General features: G+C 41.0%; 2 protein-coding genes across 2 annotated transcripts in view; one reads left to right on the top strand and one right to left on the bottom strand.

The window, feature by feature from the left end:
* Positions 1 to 13,207, top strand: part of gas7a (growth arrest-specific 7a) — a 23,047-nt gene extending 9,840 nt beyond the window's left edge. The window contains exons 6-10 of the mRNA XM_064987751.1: positions 5,730 to 5,858; positions 6,470 to 6,593; positions 9,930 to 10,009; positions 10,143 to 10,241; positions 11,693 to 13,207. Coding sequence (XP_064843823.1) covers positions 5,730 to 5,858; positions 6,470 to 6,593; positions 9,930 to 10,009; positions 10,143 to 10,241; positions 11,693 to 11,806 — 546 coding nt within the window. The 3' untranslated portion in view covers positions 11,807 to 13,207. The remainder of the gene's footprint in view (positions 1 to 5,729; positions 5,859 to 6,469; positions 6,594 to 9,929; positions 10,010 to 10,142; positions 10,242 to 11,692) is intronic.
* A 3,255-nt stretch (positions 13,208 to 16,462) lies between these two features.
* Positions 16,463 to 17,569, bottom strand: LOC135554948 (recoverin-like). The gene is made up of 3 exons (XM_064987333.1): positions 17,189 to 17,569; positions 16,734 to 16,845; positions 16,463 to 16,581 (listed from the first exon to the last, which is right to left on the bottom strand). Exons 1-3 carry the CDS (start codon positions 17,567 to 17,569, stop codon positions 16,463 to 16,465), a joined length of 612 nt encoding a protein of 203 aa, XP_064843405.1.
* Positions 17,570 to 20,854: the final 3,285 nt, after the last annotated feature.

Here is a 20,854-nt window from a genome sequence, read left to right as displayed (position 1 = left end):
AAGCATGGGTTATTTTCTGTGTTGTATGTCTTTAAGCATGGGTTATTTTCTGTGTTTTATGTATTTAATCATGGGTTATATTCTGTGTTTTATGTATTTAAGCATGGGTTATATTCTGTGTTTTATGTCTTTAAGCATGGGTTATTTTCTGTGTTGTATGTCTTTAAGCATGGGTTATTTTCTGTGTTTTATGTATTTAATCATGGGTTATATTCTGTGTTTTATGTATTTAAGCATGGGTTATATTCTGTGTTTTATGTCTTTAAGCATGGGTTATTTTCTGTGTTTTATGTATTTAAGCATGGGTTATATTCTGTGTTTTATGTCTTTAAGCATGGGTTATATTCTGTGTTTTATGTATTTAAGCATGGGTTATTTCCTGTGTTTTATGTATTTAAGCAAGGGTTATATTCCATGCTGTTAGTGATTTTTCTGTCTATTCAGCAGAGCTAAACCATTCCAATGTGTGAGGCCCAGCTCACAATTTTAAACGTCCAGGCAATAAATTAACCTTTCTACATTTGCCTCAGCATTTAGGGTGGAAATGACTGTATAATGAATGCAGGTAGAGGACAGACTGTCCCTCTGGTTGATTAGGCAAACTGGCACATGTCAATACTGTCTGCTGTTGTGGGTAAGTGTAATTAGTCTGTTCTAAACTACAGGAATGACCATCATCATGTGAATCATTCATAAGCTATGACCCTGCCTGCCTCTCAGAATCTCCATAACACTGTCAGGCTGAACCATAACACCCTCGATTTGCTGACTGTCCAAAAACATCAACTACTATAAACCACACAGAGTGCCAACAGTGCCATACAATTCTCCCTGATTTTCACAGAGGTAATGAATATGAATCTCTGAGTCCTAACAGTGTAGCACCCCACTAAGAGCCCATAAAAGAGTAGTGAGCTATAGAGACAGCCAGGCTGCTGATAAATGGTCTCATTTTCTGGAGGATGTGAGCTGGAGATAAACAACAGCAGTGATAGATAGCGAGTCAGTGTGATGGAAAATCTGGTGTCTGTGACAATCAGTCTGATCTCTTAGGCAGTGACTGGGCTCCACCAACTATGTAAATCCTGTTGTGTAGCGTTTGAAAGAGTCCACGGCACTTCTATGTGTGTTCCTACTACTGTATCTCATGTGGTGTGTGGAAGCATGCATATTATGCAAACTTATAGGTGTGTGTGTGTGTGTGTGTGTGTGTGTGTGTGTGTGTGTGTGTGTGTGTGTGTGTGTGTGTGTGTGTGTGTGTGTGTGTGTGTGTGTGTGTGTGTGTGTGTGTGTGTGTGTGTGTGTGTGCGTGCGTGCGTGCGTGCGTGCGTGCGTGCGTGCGTGTGTGTCTGATTGATGCACCTCCTTTCTCTTGCCTGTCTGTATGTGGGTGTTAGTGTGTACATATTAGATGTCTAGGGGCCATTGATAGAACTGATTTCAAGCAGGAGTTGGAGATCTTTGCAGATGGCTGGTTGCCTTCAGGAAAGAACGGAGCTCATGTTAGTATTTATTACAGAATAGCTTTTCGGGCTTGCTTCCATTCTTTGACTGGTTTTTCTCAGAAACTTCTCTAAATCTCTCCCTAATTCTAAATAGTTTAAACTCCCAATAGGCTCAATGATTTGCAACACAAAGCTTCAAACAATGTCATAGTTACATAAGCAAATATGGTAATCAGCTAGTAGAAATGTGCACAGTGTGTCTTTTTCCTTGTCGTGTGCTTTAGCCAAGCAGTGAACATAATACATATTTGTGCATCTAAGATTCAGCATGTCTGGATGTCCATGTAGTCTGCTGTCATTGGCAGTATGGCATAGATAGAGGACATGTTGTTGTGCCAGTAGGGAGAGGTTACAGATGGTGAACATTACATAATTGCAGTCCTCTAAGGGTAATTGAAGACGCTGTTGACCAGAGTGTGTATTCAGTCTGAGTGCTGGGTGTATTTAGCTGTGACTCCGCTCTACAGTGGTTTGGGTTGTTGTTGGTTGTTTCCTCTGTATCACTGACTGTAGGTCTTTCTCTTCATTATGATGTTGTTTTAGTTTATCACAAATAAGTGTAAGGATCGTAAGGCCAGGACTGGACAGGTTGTGCTCTCTCTTTCTCCCCTCTCTTTTCTCTCCCTCTTTCTCTGTCCCTCTCCCCTCCATCTGTCCCCTTCCATGTCTCCCCCTCTCCACCTCTGAGGATTCTCTGGGTCACCATCTTGATGACCAACACCCCCTGAGAGTATTTACTTATTCCTGACCTTTACTCCCATCCTCATGACAGACAAAAACTGAGCCTCCATGTCCCGTCTCCAAATGAGAAGCTTCTATGCACATCTCCCACAAATGACACCTTTGATGTCTGCTCTAACCATAGTGTTTCTCCCACATTCATTCCTGAGAGTTGAATGCAATTAGTCTCTTCTCCTCCTCCTCCTCCTTTCCTTCTTCCTCTCCCTCTGATGTCTCACAGAAACCTCTCTCACTTGTCTCTCACTCTCTTGAATTCGTCTCACTATTTTTTTTGCGTTCAGATCAACTGCGTCACCTTCCCGCTGCCCAGTGTGATGCCAGATCAACCCGAGCAGCAGCTACTGAAGCCCAATGAGTGGAGCTACTGTGACTACTTCTGGGTAAGATAGCGCCTGACATCTCTAAACCACTCTCCAGCTCATAGAATAAGATCCCTACTTCCTATATTTATAGGAATCTCATCCCTGTTACATATGACTTTGAATCAGATAGGGTAGATTTTGTCTGTCATATTAACGCCAACTCATGTGTCTACAAACATGATTGTAACAGAAGTCTCTTTTCACTGAACTGTAATTTGGATGGTTGTTCTTGTTCCACTGAGTCATGTTCTAAGTGGCTGTCTGTATTTCTGTGGCATAATGTGCTCCACTCAGCCAAAGCTCAAGCCCATTGTGTGAATTGAATCTGTCACCTCTGGTTCACGTGGGGCTACCACATCACTCCCTGTCGTATCCACATCCTGTTACACATAGTGGGATGTGCTGCTCCTTGTTCAACCCTTAGACACACACACACTCATAACTCACACGCAAATGACGAACACAACCACGTGCGCATGCACTCCTTGACACATACATTTGTAGTTCTCTGACTCATACACTCATCCACACACACACACACACACACACACACTCAATGTAAAAATGTAATTTTCTCCATGAAATGAAGTCTGTGGCTGTATTGGTCTGCGTGTGTGATTGATGCTCCATCCTCTCCCTCAGACTGACAAGAAGGACCCCCAAGGGACCCCTCTGTGGGCGGCTTTGAGGTGCTGCTGCAGAAACAGCTCAAGGGCAAACAGATGCAGAAAGAGATGGCTGAGTTCGTCCGGGAGAGGTAACACAACATAGTCAGCTTGGAAGGGGTCAGCGGTACTGTGTGTTTTGTGTGTTGGGAAATGTTATTGATTAACTTTATCCTATCTTTTTTGGACTGTTTGTCGTGTCTTATCAGGGTGAAACAGGGTTCTCTTGTCATTATGTTGTTGTAGAGCATGGGTTATTTTGTCCTTGACAACCTGGGTCCACTCTATAGTATCTATTCATATATTTACAATGTATTTATTTAGCAGACGCTCTTCTTCAGAGCGACTTGCAGGAGCAATTAGGGTTAAGTGCCTTGCTCAAGGGCACATGGACAGATTTTTCACCTAGTCGACTTGGGGACTGGGCCGACACTCTTGACCACCAGGCTAGCTGCCGCCCCCAGGTGTATCATCCCCATGCACGTTTGAATTCAGATACATGTGTTGTACCGTACTAGGTTTATAACGTTAAGTTGTAGACGTTCATAAAGTGGACATCCTAAACATATGCTTTCATAGGCTTCAGCATAGCAAGAGGCCCCATTTCGTGCCCACAACAAATGTTACAATTTACTCAATAGACTTGAGAATTAAGTGGACTTTCACTTTTTCCCTGACTGTATTCACACAATTCATTTAAAGGCCCCATTCCCAAACATTCTAATTCAGGGCTGACCTTTTTTCATTGGTTCAGTGAGACAGCTGACCTGATGTCAGATTCTGGCCATATCCATTTCTTTGGAATGGACTTCGTGACCTCCCATAGAGGACAGGTTTACTCAGATGTGTATGGTTAATGGGTATTTGTGGGATAATTGAATGTCACAGAAATATGGCTGGTCTTTCTGAGTCGCCCTCAGGGTGGCCATGAGTAAATAGCCTCACATCATTCCCATCTCTGGCCTTTCCACAGGAAAGTGCATTAACTCATATCCAGGCTGTTGTTACAGGATATTGTTTGATATCTTCTCAGCACAGAATAATAGGCTTTGAACATCATAGTGGCCACAGTGCTGTATGTCTTTGGGTGTTGGCGATATACTGGAGGACAGTGTCTCCATGCCCCAATGCTTCTCTGAAACTCTGTCAGCTGTAAAAAATGTTCTCCTCTATTGGTCTTCCCTGGAGTCCCATACTTTAGAGCCCCATGGCTGTCTTTGTCTGTTGCAGGATAAAGATTGAAGATGAATACTCTAAGAACCTCTCCAAGCTCTCCCAGAGCCCCTTGGCTGCTCAGGAGGAAGGGTGAGTGAGTTAACAGAATATATTTCTAATCGTTCTATATTCTTCACCATATACCTGTTTGCTACTTGGGTGTTTTCCCATCCATTCTATCCAGTTTGGTTGATGTCTCCTGTTTGATCCCATTCCAGAACCCTTGGGGAAGCTTGGGCCCAGCTGAAGAGGAGTTGTCATGACGAGGCTGAAGTCCACCTCAAGTTCTCCAATAAGGTAGCCTACTGTCTTTCTGGAAGATATTGTGGATGTTATAGATTGCATGTACTGTAACAGACCAAGAAAATTCTACAATCTCCATGTGAACTGACGGAAGTAGACAACATCCATGCTTCACTCATACCTTCAATAACATTATAAGATGTATTTTCTATGGGCTATGGAGCCCTTAGAGAAGGCTTAGTTGGCAGTCAGTTTATTTATGTGTCCCTTTGGTCAATCCAAGGCCTCTATGACCACGTCCTGGGGTGTTTGTTTACCTCACTCTGGTCTGACATGGGCAAAGCAAAAGAGGGGGGGCTTACAGCAGCATTTACCAGTGAAGAAAAAACTCTACTGGGTCTTAAGAATGCTTAATATAAAGCAGAGGTAGCCTTGAAGCTTCACATAGCCTCCATTGTCTGACTAATTAGTGGTGTCTTCTGATGAGCCCCAGGCTGCGGACATGCAGCACGCCATGATCCCCTCTCCGCTGAGCTTGGAGACACCATGGCTGATGGGATGGGTGGCAGGGTAGCCTAGTGGTTAGAGCGTTGGACTAGTAACCGAAAGGTTGCAAGTTCAAATCCCCGAGCTGACAAGGTACAAATCTGTCCTTCTGCCCCTGAACAGGCAGTTAACCCACTGTTCCTAGGCCGTCATTGAAAATAAGAATTTGTTCTGAACTGACTTGCCTAGTAAAATAAAGGTAAAAAATAATTTTAAAAAACGTGTGGAAGAGTGAGAAATACTCTTGAAAGTATAGTGGCCTAAGTGCATTTTTCATGGCTATTTGTATCCATGCTTTATGCAGCTATGTCACATATATCCTGTATAGGACTCTACCAGGACTCTAAATCGGTGTATTTATATAGTAGTTAGATAGGCAGATACAATGTAGTTACAGTGTAGTTACATATAAGTACATATCAATTACAACTGTAATAACTGTAACTCGTCAGCTCCAGTGTGAGGTGGAGAAGCCCCTGCTGACGTTCAGAGACAACTTCAAGAAGGAGTTGAAGAAGTACGATCACCACATCATAGACCTCAGGAAGCAGCTGGCCAGCCGCTATGCAGGCGTGGAGAAGGTATGGACCATTCTAAACCAAAGCATCCTATAATCCTTGTCCTACAATTTAGTTTTTCCCAGGGAAGCTTTAAATGATCCAAAATGAATGTCATAAAAAGTGGTTTCGTTATGATCTGACTACACCACAGCATTATTCTGTTGGACTATTGAAACCATTCAACGTATTATAGGATTAACTGTTTTTCTGCTCAGGAAAAACCTGTTGCTTTTTGTTGCCTATCTTTCTCCCCATGGTAATCATATAGACTAGATTAATCAATCGATCATAACGTCCTGTTCGTTTTATTTTAGTTGGCATCCATTAAACACAGGAGATTTTGTGGGTTTACGGTTCGTGCCTGCCAAGTGCTGTGTTTACATTTCCAACAGTGTTACATCATGACATTGGAGAATTGCCTCAACAGACGAGATGAAGGAAGATCCTGTGATGTGAAATAAGAAAAGATTAAGAGATGAGGCCGGGATTTGAGTGGGGAAATAGGTAGCCGAGATGAAAGGGCTGCCATGACTGTGGTAATAGCTGTAGGTTCAGTAGATCTGAGGATTAGCATGAAATGACTCATATTGTTTCTGTATTCTGTATTCACACTGCTGCTTGGGTTGCTGTAGGCCCGTAAAGCCCTGGCAGACCGGCAGAAAGATCTGGAAGTGAAGACCCAGCAGCTGGACATCAAGCACATGAACAAACACGAGGAGGACATCAAGAAGGCCCGGCGGAAATCCACACAAGCAGGTCAGGGGTTAAACACACATTGCATCATATGTAGAGCAGCCACAGGTCACAGTTCCATGAAACACCTGCATAGCGGTGCCGATTCTACCTCCAGAGAGGAGAGAACATGCACCCAAAGAATGCTGCATTCTCAGGTGTGCTTTTTATTAACTTACCACAGTGGACTTCTAAAGGCGACAAATTGCCTCTCTCCTTTCAAATCACCCACAAGTGGTATTTCTTGATAAATCAGCCCTGTATCGCTGAACAGCGGCTTTTATGTTGCGTAAGCCCTTTTTGAGGCCACTCTTGCGTTGCACGCAAATTGCCTACCCTTGTGATGTTGTGCTGCCATTGAGTAAAGTTGTGGTGGTGTTTTCATAAGCAGCAAGAGGCATAGCCGACAGGGTGAGAACTCTGTTGAGGGAAGCACCCCCTGGCACAACACCAGAAAACATTGCAAAAGAGAGACAGTAGTATTTCAACATGGAAATAAGTTTAATGATCTATTTTTGTGGTGGGATAATAAGTCGGCTAGGAGACGACCATTACCCACAATCCCCAGGGCTAATCTTTTGGTCGCAGTGAACAAGGGTATCAATGGAGGACTTGTCCCATCTGGAACAGCCAGGCATCCCAAACAGTCAGATCTGGCAACATGGATCACATGGCCGGGCCTGTTGTGTATATGGAGCAGAGACAGGGTTGCGGACAGTGCAGATATGTTTCACACGCTCAGGGTTCAGTCTTGGGGTGGATTCCCAGACTGTGTTGCCTAAGAAGACTATGTTTTCCCCAGCAGGAGGCAGGGAGTGAGGTGGGGCTGTGCTGCAGTCAGATAGGGAATGTGGGAGGGTTCAGTCAGACATGGATGGAATTTGAGAACTCAGACAGGAGGCCGACAACACTAAAGCTCACTGCCAACAGCAGTCAATAGTAATGTAATGATACTAAGCAATTAGCATAGTCAAAATATTGAGCAATGTCTCTTAATTTATACTTAAAACCATCTGTTATACTGCAAGTATATTTTCCAGTGTTTTGTGTTGTACTGTGGATCTCAAAAACATTGCATTATCATGTGCTTAGGAGACAAACATGTCTTGCTTTGCATTTATATTTGAATGTGGAATCATAGTGAATATGCTTAATTCAGATAACATGAGGCTATGATCAGCCATTCACTACAATGCCTGGGGCTCCCATTTCTCTGTATTCCAGATAGTATGATGGTACAAATAGTTCTGGTGCCAAGATTGTAATAGCTTTTTCCGTACATATCTATGCACACACTTTAGAGGAAAAAGCCAGCATGAAAAAATAAATAAATAAAAGTCATCATCTTGTTCATTCTCTCTCTCACTCAGACCCTTAGTCTCAGTTCACAACTCAAATCAATAGATCCCGTTAGGCAAGCTTTAGATGATGTCTGCCTTGTGTCTTTCACATTTTCATATAGATTGAGATGTGCTGTTATTGGAGAGGCTCGATTGTCAAATAACTTCCTCTGTAGTTTTGTTTTAGGTTGTTTCTTACACCCTTTTGTCATGACGTTGCATTAGTTAATGTGACGACTGTTGCTCATCGAATGATTAAAGTTTCTAATTGCGTGATTAACTGAATCCAGCAATTATTAACTCATTAACCTGGAGCACCATGGGAAAAATAGTTTTTATTGAGTTTCTATTTCCCAAATCTCGTTCTGAACGTCGTATACCTCCGTGAATCTGCACGGACCCGGGTCTCACCAATGAGTTCGTACCACACCAATCTTAGTTGAATATTTACAATATTTACAATACACATTATAAGCTATTGATTAGAACTTAGTATAACGGGCCAACACACTATGGCGCGTGTTACCCACAATGGGGATTTCAAAAGATAGAGAAAAAATAAAGTACACAAGAGAAATATACATTTGAGTGAATTTGTCAGCTATGCTATTCTAACCCTAGCCCTGCCCCAAACTGCTGCTCTTATGGGTCAGAATATAATGATGTAATTATGTGGGGAAGTTATTTGTGGATCCTCCACGTGGACCGTTCAGGCTGCTCGATGGTGCACTTCTCCGGCGCGCCTTTCTGGTCGTCCTCACAATGTCAGTGTCCTTTTGGCTTAGGAGTCTGTTCCCTCACCCTTGCTATGGAAGGGGTCTTCCGAGGACAGACAGCTCAGAGCTCACAGCATAGGAATGAAACCTTTTAGATACCACGATTCGCTGGGATTGGATGCTAAGGGGCTTGAATTCACCCTCTTAGACACAGCTACTCATCCGTAGCTTGGGTTCTGGGTTCGTTGACTTTTTAGACCTTGGCTGCAGCTTGGGTCACGTAGTCTTCTGTAAATTCTTTACTCACAGGTTTTATACCCTTGGGTCAGAAGTGGGCGTAACTGCCTTTAGGGCAATTCTCTGGGCGTACCTAGTTAAGAGCAAGGTCTAGGTTTTTCTCAAATCCAATTTTAGACAACTAACTTAACATTTCATCTTTACCAAAACATTCCCTTTGATTTGGACATTTGCACACAACGTACAATGTATAAACATCAAACATATACTAAGAAAACTCTTCACGTTACAATATTTTCGTAATAATGTCATCTATTAACCTTTAATAACTAAACAAAAATGACATACATTTTCATATTCCATCTATCATCATGACCACCATTGTGGCTGACGGAAACCATTGTTCCAAAGTCCATTTATTTCATGTTTAATGTTCTGAGGCTGGTTCTCCATAGTAACAGGACAAAGGAATTTGTCTGTGGCCTAAGATTTACCAGGGGCGTGAGGGGTCATAAAAAACCCACATCTTCAGACCCCTAGATCTCTCCTCCTCTGTTGGGGTTGAGAGATAATCTGTAGGGTTGTGGTCTCCTGTAACCTGACCTGATCAGGACAGTCATGACACTTTCTACAGTAGGCCTTTGTAATATATGTCTAATAGATTGAACTAAAATGTAGAAGAACGTTTCTAGGTCACATTTGCTTTGCACTTTTCTTCAAACCTATTTAACCAAGCTTTTATAGACTTACCATCAGAGGTTAGCATCGGAGGTTAGCCTCTGCATTACGTTGCATTGATAGAGATGTCCCACGCTGCAACAGGCATGGTTACTGAGTGCCCTTTGCTGGAGACATAGGGACTGAGTTCATGCACACTTTTCCTCATGCATAAGTTAATTTAGGGCCTACATTTAATGTAGTAAATACTTCAAGCCGGTAGTACTTCATATTTAACTACCTCAATTTAACTGCACATGTATACCAGCAACTTAATGTTGATTTGTTGAGTATTACCTCCTAGTTAAATACACTGTGTTGAATGACCACTCTGAATCTGTTCTCTATAGGTGATGACCTCATGCACAATGTGGACCTGTACAACCGGGCCCAGTCCAAGTGGTTTGAGGAGATGGTCACCACAAGCCTGGTAATACAATTGACTTAACTCTTCATAGTCTCATTGTTGATAACAAACAATAAAAGCTGATCATGTACATCGTTATCTTTGTTTTGACAGTGAGGTTGATTCCTTTGTCTATGTATTTCCCTCTGTTCTTCAGGAGCTGGAGAGACTTGAGGTTGAGAGGGTGGAGATGATACGACAAGATTTATGCCAGTACACAACGCTGCGACATGAAACTGACATGTTCAACCAAAGTGTGAGCCATGTGTCCATTTCACTTACAGTACAAGTGGCTGTTCCCTTGAGTCAGCCTGACAGAACATGTGGCTGTTTGCTGGAGTCAGACAACCAATTTGACAGTCATGACAGCCTGGACTCAAGGGTAGAATACGGTCACCGTAACCGACCTTGACATAACATAGTAAAAGTACATCTGGAACTCCCCAATCAGAATGATATGTTACGTTTTGTATGGTATGTGTTAATTTGTAGATGTCCATCATCCGTTTCGTATGATATGTTACGAATTACAATTTGTATAATATGTGATGAATTGCAATTTGTACAATATGTTACAAATTTACCAAATGTATGATATGTTAAGAATTATGAATTATTATGTTAGCTAGGTGGCTAAGGCTAGGGGTTATGGTTAGGGGTTAAAGTTGGGTTAAGGTTAGTTTTAGGAGTTAGTTTAAGGGTTAGATTAGGGTTAGGGGAAGGTTTAGCTAATGTAGCCGATGTGAAATGGCTAGCTAGTTAGCGGTGGTGCGTGCTAGTGGCATTTCAATCGGTGATGTCACTTGCTCTGAGACCTTGAAGTAGTGGTTGTAATGGTCATCAGTGAAATAGGTATTTTGGAGAGCATAGCGCAACAGTAAAACAGAATGGTCATCAGTGATATAGGTAATTTGGAGTGTGGTGTATGTTGATTTTTTTTTAAATCAGATCCTTGTTAGGAGCTAACAATTCAAGTATCAAGTATCCCAATACAAAGGATTTGTGCAATGTTCTCAGATCAACGTTTTGGTAAGTATGTTTGTTGTGAAAATGCTGGCCAAACAGTTAAAAGGATTTCACTGCCTCCAAACTCGATCACCATACCACTGTCACCCCTTCACCAGCTGTTATCACCCCCTGCTGACTGTTTCACTGGGCCATACTTGAACAGGGAGAATGAACCCAGATGCTCTCCTCATTTAGGAGGTACAAACACCTGCAGATCTAACGAGACGTTGAGGGTCCTGTACCAAGGGTAGTGCCACTTTGGGTGATGGTGAAAGCCAATTACAGGTGCCACACACTACTGATCAGCCTAATAAGGAGGTTGTCCTTTAGAGGGCCACTATAACAAGCTCAGCTGATACCCGCTGGCACACTTCTTTGCCTTCAGTTGCATTAGTGAAAGGCAGCTCGATGTGTCTCCAGAAACAGTATGCTTAACCCTGACCACTATGGATAGAAGTGTCTGTCTCTCCCCTCATTGTGTTCTGTATGAGCATCTACGAGTTCTCTAAGCATTTACATTTTCTATGAGATCTGTCAGAGTTGGCTTCATGTGTGATGAAGGTCCATATGAGTGTGTGTGTGTGTGTGTGTGCGTGTGTGTGCGCGTGTGTGTGTGTGTGTGTGTGTGTGTGTGTGTGTGTGTGTGTGTGTGTGTGTGTGTGTGTGTGTGTGTGTGTGTGTGTGTGTGTGTGTTGGCAGACGGTGGAGCCAGTGGACCAGCTGCTTCAGAGTGTGGACCCAGCCAAAGACCGAGAGCTGTGGGTGCAGGAGCACAAGACCGGGGAGCTCCGCCCTGTGGACATGGACATATAGTCAACTACATTGACGTACCTCAAGCAGCCAGAGGCAACACCTCCATACTGTCAGAATCCCAGGCCTCTCACAGAACATCCCAACTACAGGTGCAGGTGCATGTATGTTCAGGATAAGGTGAGGCCTGTACATTCTGTCTATGATGACATCAGAATAGCACAATGTTAACTCAGTGATAACTGGAGAAGAGTTAGCCTTCCCAATGCAGTGCTTTGGAACCTACAATGGAAAAACAAGAGATCAATAGTCCAAACACCAGCATGTTACAGTAATACAATGTTTGATAGTTTTACTCTGTATAATGAATGCCAGTAAACAAGCTTAAACAATCATTTAGTTTTTTATCTGTTGTAAAATTAGAAGTTTCCACTATTAAGAAGAATACATTTTTATGTATTTGAGGAATAGATTGGATGCATTGTAAAACCTTATAATTTTGGCATATAAACTGAACAACTAATTATTAACATTTCACTTTATTTTAGATACTGGAATATGAAACATTATGTGATATCCTAGATTAAATATGATATATTTTCATATTTACGCCCATTCATTTTACCTGTCAAGATATGCATGTTTTGGGAAAATATCTTACATTTACTGTATATGGTTAAGTGCATATTTGTAAAATATGATGGCTGTCTTGGCACTGTGGTACAATGTATATGGGATGTGTTTACAGAAAGTATATACTCCAAGTTACTGCACTCAATGAACAAGAGTGAATCAACTCATTAAGGTTTGTCATGAACATGAATTTATGTACAATAACCTCGCTCAAAGTTGAATAGGGTAAGATGTTTAGGATTGTGAAACAGCATGTTTGTCACATGTCACCTCGTGTGGCAGATTGGAACATAGGCCTGAGTCTATTTTGGATCAGTGGTGAGACAATGATGGCGACGATCCATGTTACAATGAACACCTTTTAGTGCCTCAAGGTTATAAACAGTACCTGGAATGTTCTTGATATATTCTATTCTGCATCAGTGTATATTTGTTGATACTAGCTAGATGTATTTTGCTGTTAACTGTTTAAGTGGCCTTGCACTTTCGGTCAACTAAATTGTTGTTTGTCAATTAACTATAACAGGATAATAGTCAACAGATTCTAAAGTCATTCGTTCATTTTGCACGGCACTTTGTGAGTCAACCATTGCTTAGAGTTGGGAATTGCTACTTTGCATTTATCCTAAATACAGTCCACTTTGTATATCCAGGAGTGCTTTGTATTTCCAGGAGTGCTTTGTATATCCAGGAGTGCTTTGTATTTCCAGGAGTGCTTTGTATATCCAGGAGTGCTTTGTATTTCCAGGAGTGCTTTGTATTTCCAGGAGTGCTTTGTATTTCCAGGAGTGCTTTGTATATCCAGGAGTGCTTTGTATTTCCAGGAGTGCTTTGTATATCCAGGAGTGCTTTGTATTTCCAGGAATGCTTTGTATTTCCAGGAGTGCTTTGTATTTCCAGGAATGCTTTGTATTTCCAGGAGTGCTTTGTATTTCCAGGAATGCTTTGTATTTCCAGGAGTGCTTTGTATTTCCAGGAATGCTTTGTATTTCCAGGAGTGCTTTGTATTTCCAGGAGTGCTTTGTATTTCCAGGAGTGCTTTGTATTTCCAGGAGTGCTTTGTATTTCCAGGAGTGCTTTGTATTTCCAGGAATGCTTTGTATTTCCAGGAGTGCTTTGTATTTCCAGGAGTGCTTTGTATTTCCAGGAGTGCTTTGTATTTCCAGGAGTGCTTTGTATTTCCAGGAGTGCTTTGTATATCCAGGAGTGCTTTGTATTTCCAGGAGTGCTTTGTATTTCCAGGAGTGCTTTGTATATCCAGGAGTGCTTTGTATTTCCAGGAGTGCTTTGTATTTCCAGGAGTGCTTTGTATTTCCAGGAGTGCTTTGTATCTCCAGGAGTGCTTTGTATTTCCAGGAGTGCTTTGTATATCCAGGAGTGCTTTGTGTTTCCAGGAGTGCTCAGTTGACGCCAAGTCACATTTTAATGACTCGAAAAGCTCATCAGAAAAAGTGGTCAGTGTTACTTGCACTGGAACCTGTGCTTGTCCATACATTTCATACAGTATGCTATTAACAGATAATAGCATAGCCTTTAGCCAACATATTCACCTTAACAAGCGTACATAACATGATATAAAACACGGCATGTTTGTGTGTCTGTCTGTCTGTCTGTGTTTTGCCGTTATTATTCTGGAAGTGTAACAAAGCAGGGACTTACTGTGTTGATGGACCATCTCCTCAGACTATCACTCCTTTCATATTCTAATGTGGATAATACATTCATTATGCCAAGACATGCAAACAGAGAACACATCTATTCAGTATACAGACAACGTCTATTCAGTATATACATGCCTTATCCACATTGTTTCTAGGTGAGAAAATATGAAAATACCACTGAAATGGTTTGCATTATTCTATCCCAAACTAATCCAGATTGAAATGTTGTACTTATTGTATATGTTATCAGTATGTGACAGTATGTGTTGACAGAATGTGTTAATGTTATATGTGTTATGGTAAAGTTCTTACATTAGAAGTTAATGTACTTAACTTAACCAGTCATTTTGTAGTAATGTTAATGTTGATTGAATTGCCTTTTGTTAACTGATTTCCATTTCTCAATGTACATCAATTCAAATGTTTCCAATCTTTAAAGAAATGTCACATCATTGGTGACCTTTGTCCAGACAATATACTGTTGAATGCTGTGTTTACAATAAATCGTTTCCTTGGAAATACGATTTGACAAGACTTTAAAGGATTTTGTTTCATTATCATATACTGGCTTACATACAGTTTGGCTTACTTCAAGTTCTGGGACATGTTTAAATGAATTGGATTCATCCCAATAAGCAGATGAAATTCAGCCTTTTGCCTCCGGCTTATTACAGTCAATCCCCTCCCCTCTGACTGTCTGTGGATTGGCCAGGGAGATCCAGGGAGATCCAGGGAGATAGGCCAGGTGGGGGAATATTGACATGAAACCAGGCATTACTGGGAGCCAGATCAGGCTTTAAAGAGAGAACGAGTCCTGTGTTTCTGACCTTACAGCTGGGACAAGTTCAGTGCCAAGATGACATATGATTGGAGTTAAAGCACATGTTCTGTAATTCATTATTTAACGTGTGTAATGTATGGAGCAGGCTGCTCCTCGCTCTAGATCATCTTTAATATTGCAGATTGTGGGTTCTATCAATGTAATTGTGTGCGTCATTTCCAATATTTTGTTCTTTATTATTTCCCCTAACCCTACCACCCCTCCCCTAATTGGAGTAAAAGAATAGACAACAATACTTAGACTTATACTCCCTGCTTATACAATATATTTTACAGGCATAGTACATTATACCTCAGTTATCCCTCTTCCTTTAGTCCCTCCCATCTATCTCTAGTTTTCATTTCTACTTGCCATATATTTTTTCAACTGTGCTGTGCTGTTTCACAAAAGTTCTGAACCTTTCTATTCAGATGAAATTCAGCCTCATAGTTTGAGGCTGCTCCTCAATCTCATCAACACTATTGAGCCATTCTCTTAGATTGCAATTATGGTCATTTGGTTATATGTTTACTATTGTTCTTGTAAATAAAGACATTTCTTGTATTTGATACTATAGTATGTCTCTTTAACAATATAAACCAACATATGATCAAATTCATGATGATACCATGTCAAAATCTAAATAACAACTCTACACACTTAAATACACACTTATTGAAGGGAAATAAAAATGGAAACGAGAAAGAAATCTCATTCCCTCAGGACCAGAAAGACGATTTGTGAAAATACATCTGTATTGCTCTTTTTAGAATGCCTTGAATCTTTCAACAAAAGTTGAATATTACATTTACTCATTTTCTCTACTTAAATCCAGTATATAGTATATATATTTATTTTTTAAAACGTTTTTAGAACCACTTAATAATGTCATTTTTCACAGCGTTTTTTATTATGTAGTTTCCAGCTTCTCTGACAGCATCAACAAAATGTCAACAATATTCAAGAAAAAAGACTCCTTTTCCTTTGTTCTACTAGTTGAATACTGTACATTGTATGAGGTTTCAGTCCTGCTAAGCACATTATAAGACACATTCTATAGACATGATTACCTTCATAACAAACCTCTGCCAGGATGTTTCTAAACTGACCTTCACATACTAATAGGATTGATAGTAAGACAGGGATTGTTAACTTCAGCCTAAGTCCCTTCACAAGGAGCTCCCCACTGGGCACAGATGTCAAGTCTATGTTGGTTCGACGTCATTTCATTTAAATATCATGGAAACAACATTGATTCAACCAGTGTGTGCCCAGTGGGTCCTTTCCTGGTGGCTTTCTCTTTATTAAACGAATGAATGCAAGTGAACACAGCAGCAGGCAACACAATCCTGGAAACCAGTCATTCATTACAAAATAGAAAAGAATACCCATAATTCTAGAGCACGGAACAGTTATTTGAGTGGGAAGAAAAGTCCAGGTGGCTCATAGACAAACAGGTCATCCACCACAATGTGCGGTACTTCAATGTGCAAGCCAATGTTGTCTAGCGCACAAAGAACCCAGGTCTTGCAGGAGAGTTGGGTTTGTAAACAGTAAAGCTTTGAACAGTCTTATAGAATTCAAAAGAATGATTTTGTCGGAAAGCTATTGTTTCTTCTCCTTCAGTTTGTCCTTGATTTTCTGGGGCTCATCATACTGAATCAACCGGAGGATGTCCTTGTTGTCCATCACTCCTTGAATGAATTCCCTCTCTGCAATCTTGTCTGGAAAGGAAACATAGAAAATGTCATTACTGAATCAACATTATTATGGTTGTTTATTTAATGTGTCTAATTGTGCAAAACTCATAAGAAGTCTCTCATGCCAGAAGTTCTCATCGTATCACATTTAGAAAATTCTTCACAATCAAAATTACCATCTTCTTTCTTTCCAAAAAAGTCCCAGACTTTTTCTGCTCTCTTATCAGGTGTGTTTTCATCTTCAGGCAGGTCCTTTTGGTCTTCCTCGGGGATCATGTTAAATATTGACTGTAAAGTAATATAACAATAAAACATAAACATGTCACTTTCAAATGTAGATTAAATACTGAATTCAGCACATGTACTATAATAGCACAGTTCTTGAAATGCAGATTACATAAAGATTGTTCTCCCATCATATTTTTACGGGATGACTGAATGCGTAGAATATTAAACAATTCACCTTATCATTTCACAAATGTATGAAATAATATATGTTCTGCTTTTAATTTGATTCATCTTGTTGCACTTTTTGGTTGTAACTAAGATCTTTGTTTATGTCCATTCTGTATACTGAGTGGTTCAGTAACTACCACCACACTAGAGGCAGAGAAATTGTTTGTTTTTGTACCTTAACAATCTCTTGGATCTCATTTTTGCTGATGGTTCCGTTTCCATCCACGTCGTAGAGGGCGAAGGCCCACTCTAGCTTCTGCAGGGTCTTGCCTCCGGAGGTAAGGTGCAGGGCCACAATGTACTCCTTAAAGTCCAGTTGACCATCTGCGTTGGTATCAAAGCTCCTAAAGACATGCCTTGCGTACTCAGTAGGGTCTGCATTAGGGAAGAAGCTGGCATAGATGCCCTCAAATTGCTCCTTGGTGATCCTGCCTGTGGGGCATTCCTTGAGGAAGGACTGGTACCAGACACACAGCTCGGCCTCGTTGTACTTAGTATTGGACTTCAGGTCCTCCAGAAGTTCCTTAGACAGTGCCCCACTCTTAGAATTCCCCATGCTGCAAAGAAACACTATGGTGAAGGGATAATATTGTTATTTTTCTTGTTTTGTGTGTACTACCTCTCTCACCTGACTTGGAGGAAACCACCTGTTGGCTTCTTCCTGACTTGGTCTGACTCTCCTTCTCACCCTGACCACTTCACAATGTGCTGAACAGGATTATGGTCATCGCTACTTAAATACCAGACGAGCTGTCTTGAAGATAAAGAGGATAACTACGTCATACGAGGTTGACATATTTTCTAGGGTCCAATGAGGTAGTAGTGTGTGCATCATACAGGCACAATGACATCAAGCTTTGCATAATACAGGTTGATACAGTTTAAGATTAGCCAAGGATTAGATTGAGCTTTCTGGATGTAATATGTCCATTGTTGCCAAAATAACGATGTTACATGATTTCCATTAAAAAAAATACTGATAATACCGTCCTATTTCACCTGTTGTAGTTGACACTACAGTGATGTTCACTGACTTAATTTTTATTTTACCTTCATTTAACTAGGCAAGTCAGTTAAGAACAAATTCTTATTTTCAATGACAGCCTAGGATCAGTGGGTTAACTGCCTTGTTCAGGGGCAGAACGACAGATTTGTATCTTGTCAGCTCGTGGATTCAATCTTGCAACCTTTTGGTTACTTGTCCAACACTCTAACCACTAGGCTACCCGTTTGTGGTAAACAAGATATGTGAATGAGCAGGGTGAAAGGTGTGCAAGTTTAAGCCCACCTGTAGAGCAGGGTATTCGTGTCTGTGAAGCAGCTCAGGGCTGTCCCTGTAGCTAGCATAGGGAGATGAGATGAATTGTCTCTCCATTGTAACAGTCTCATGGCAGATTACTGGGCCATCTGCTGTTTTAGTAATTGGACCTCAATGAATTCAGGAATTGAGCTGAGTAAGTGCTGTGCTGTGAGAGTGATGGCTTTACTCTGACAGCTCTGTCACAGCATCATACACTCCTCTACTAGAGCTGGCTAATGCTCAGCGTAATTAGAAAAGTTGGCTAATTTAGATTAAATTCCTGAAAATGATTCATGTTTCCACAGAGTCTTTGCCAATATTGACACCCATATAAGATGACCCTGCTCAGACCATGTCTACATTGCCATGTAATTGACAGATGTCAAGTTTTTTTACGTAGTGTTGTAACGCAAATCTCCATTTTTATTTCAGTATTGGTTAGAGAATGTAGTGATTTAAACAAGGAAACTTTGTTATACACTACATCCTCAAAAGTATGTGGACACCCTTTCAAATTTGTTGATTGGGCTATTTCATCTACATCCATTGCTGACAGGTGTATGAAATCGAGCACAGAGCCATGCAATCTCCATAGACAAACATTGGTAGTAGAATGGCCTTACTGAAGAGCTCTGTGACATTCAATGTGGCACCGTCATAGGATGCCGCCTTTCCAACAAGTCAGTTTGTCAATTGTCTGCCCTGCTAGAGCTGCCCCGGTCTACTGTATGTGCTGTTATTGTGAAGTGGAAACGTCTAGGAGCAACAACGGCTCACAGAATGGGACCGTTGAGAGCTGGAGTGTGTAGAACGTAAAAATCGTCTGTTCTCAGTTGCAACACTCACTACCGAGTTCCAAACTGCCTCTGGAAGCAACATCAACACAAGAACTGTTCTTCGGGAAATGGGTTTCCATGGCCGAGCAGTTGCACACAAGCACACAGGTTGCACACAAGCCTTAAATCACCATGCGCAGTGCCAAACGACGGCTGGAGTGGTGTAAAGCTCGCCGCCATTGGACTCTGGAGCAGTGGAAACGCGTTCTCTGGAATAATTGATTTGAAATTCAGAATTATTATTTGAATGATCAATAATATGGATGCCTATAATACCATCTTCAAGTAAATTGTTATGACTGGCAATGGTATTAACAGCATAAAAACTGTAAATGATAGTGATACAATTAGCATTATGTGTGTTATGGTGTTAGTGGTATGTTGTGTACCAGGCTAAGATGTCAGTGTGCTGAGCTCAGCTCAAGGTATTTGCGTTGCCCTCTTGTTACAAGAGAGTGAAGTCTAAGCAACCCGTTTACAGTACCCGTTTACAGACACAATGGGGAAATGGTATTGGTGTTAATGTCAGCATCTTTATAACTTTATACCGTAGCTAAATAACTTTCAGGGTATTTTGGTGGGATGGTGTGTGTGAATGTGTTATTAATTTAACTGCATCTCATTTTAGTTTTGGCAGCCCAAGCAGAGCTCATATCAGCTTAGGTCTTGATCTAATGTGTTACCTAGTAAAACCAACTGACGTCATAGAGGGAATGAAGCAAGTGTAACCAGCTTATGTCTGACGTGATGGCAGTGGTACACAGGGGACACAAACATAGTTGTGCAAATCATAACTGCTGAGCACAATGTTCAGCCAGATGGATTCCTAACTCATATTTATGTACTGAACATTTAATGGATTAAGCACTCAAAGGACTCCTATGTCATCAATCTGGAATTTATCTTAATCAGATGGCAAGTTAAACCAGTCACAGTATCTCAAATATATGTAAAGCAGCATTAAGAAATACTACTGTACAAAATGTGTTGGTGGGAAAGTAGATTGATGTTTTAGTCATTACTAATGTTTATCTCTTGATAATGGTCAGGATATAGTAGTGTAAGCTGAGTTCCAGTTATAATCATTTCCTGGCTGTTTACAGGAAAAGAAGGAAGTGGACATCTGAATCAATAACAACACACTGAGTGGTGTTGCCTGTAGAGCCTCAGGACAGAGCAGCCTACATTACCATCATGATGCCAAAATCAACATGTCTTACATTGGCATCTAAACTCTCACAAGTATATCGGGTCCAAATGTATTCTTATTTGATGTTTTCTTGCTTCTGTACAGCCCAGTGTATGCATGTTTCTCATGACATCCAGGAGCCTGGACAACAGCTGAGCGTGCTGACATGTTCAGAGCAGTGTGTACATCTACATGGGGTTGAACAAGGTCAGTGTCCTCATCCATCAATGGTGCTCAGTTTGCCTGACAAACAGGAAAGGATTCAGATTGAGGATAATGCTGATTTTTGCTGGAATACCTTTGTAAGCTTTGAGTTTTAAGGTTGCATGTTTCATCTACTGCTGATCATTTTTGATTCTGTAAATTGTGGATTCTGGCCAAAAACAAAAACAATACAGGTATAGTTGAGAGGGGAAATCATGTTCATTTTTTATTGGTTGTTATATAAGAATAGGAGGAATTGGAAGTAGACAGTTGTTGGTGAATTTTTTTCAGCACTACTCTGAAGCTGGACTT

This window comes from Oncorhynchus masou, chromosome 15 (genome assembly GCF_036934945.1).
Source record: "Oncorhynchus masou masou isolate Uvic2021 chromosome 15, UVic_Omas_1.1, whole genome shotgun sequence".
NCBI classification, from domain to species: Eukaryota; Metazoa; Chordata; class Actinopteri; order Salmoniformes; family Salmonidae; genus Oncorhynchus; species Oncorhynchus masou.
Note: the sequence above shows the minus strand (reverse complement) of the source record. Positions and strands in the feature narration are given on the sequence as shown.